General features: G+C 67.5%; 1 protein-coding gene across 1 annotated transcript in view; it reads left to right on the forward strand.

Annotated features, from left to right (window-relative positions):
- The window catches only part of LOC104293094 (dolichyl-diphosphooligosaccharide--protein glycosyltransferase subunit STT3A), a 17,197-nt gene that overhangs the window by 12,832 nt on the left and 3,928 nt on the right, over positions 1-437 (forward strand). The window contains exons 17-18 of the mRNA XM_009892556.1: positions 74-170; positions 262-370. Of these exons, the coding sequence (XP_009890858.1) occupies positions 74-170; positions 262-370 (206 nt within the window). The remainder of the gene's footprint in view (positions 1-73; positions 171-261; positions 371-437) is intronic.

The raw sequence follows: 437 nt of genomic DNA on the forward strand, positions 1-437 counted from the left end.
CCGGGCCCCGGCGCCGCCCGACGCCGCGCCGGCGGTCGTCATCTCCCCCCTCCATCACTTTTTCCCCCCTCCAGCTTTGCTGCACAAGATCCTGACGGAGAGCCCGACGGCGAGGATCACCATCCCCGACATCAAGAAGGACCGGTGGTACAGCAAACCCCTCAAAAAGGGTAAGGGGCCGGCGGGGGAGCGCGCTCGCCCCCCCTTCCCCCCCCCCAAAATTTGCGCGGGTGTGTTATTGTGTGTTTTGTCCCTTTGCAGGCGTCAAGCGTGCTCGCGTGTCCTCGGGGGGCGTCACCGACTCCCCCGGCGGCTTCTCCAAGCACGTCCGCTCCGACATGGACTTCTCGCCGGTGAAGAGCGCGTTGAGGTGAGCTGAGCCGCCGCTTCCCTTCGCCTCCTTCCCGCTTTGCCGCCGCGCGTTTGGGCGCTGCGGG

This window comes from Charadrius vociferus, unplaced genomic scaffold (genome assembly GCF_000708025.1).
Source record: "Charadrius vociferus isolate BGI_N301 unplaced genomic scaffold, ASM70802v2 scaffold289, whole genome shotgun sequence".
In the NCBI taxonomy this organism is placed as follows: domain Eukaryota; kingdom Metazoa; phylum Chordata; class Aves; order Charadriiformes; family Charadriidae; genus Charadrius; species Charadrius vociferus.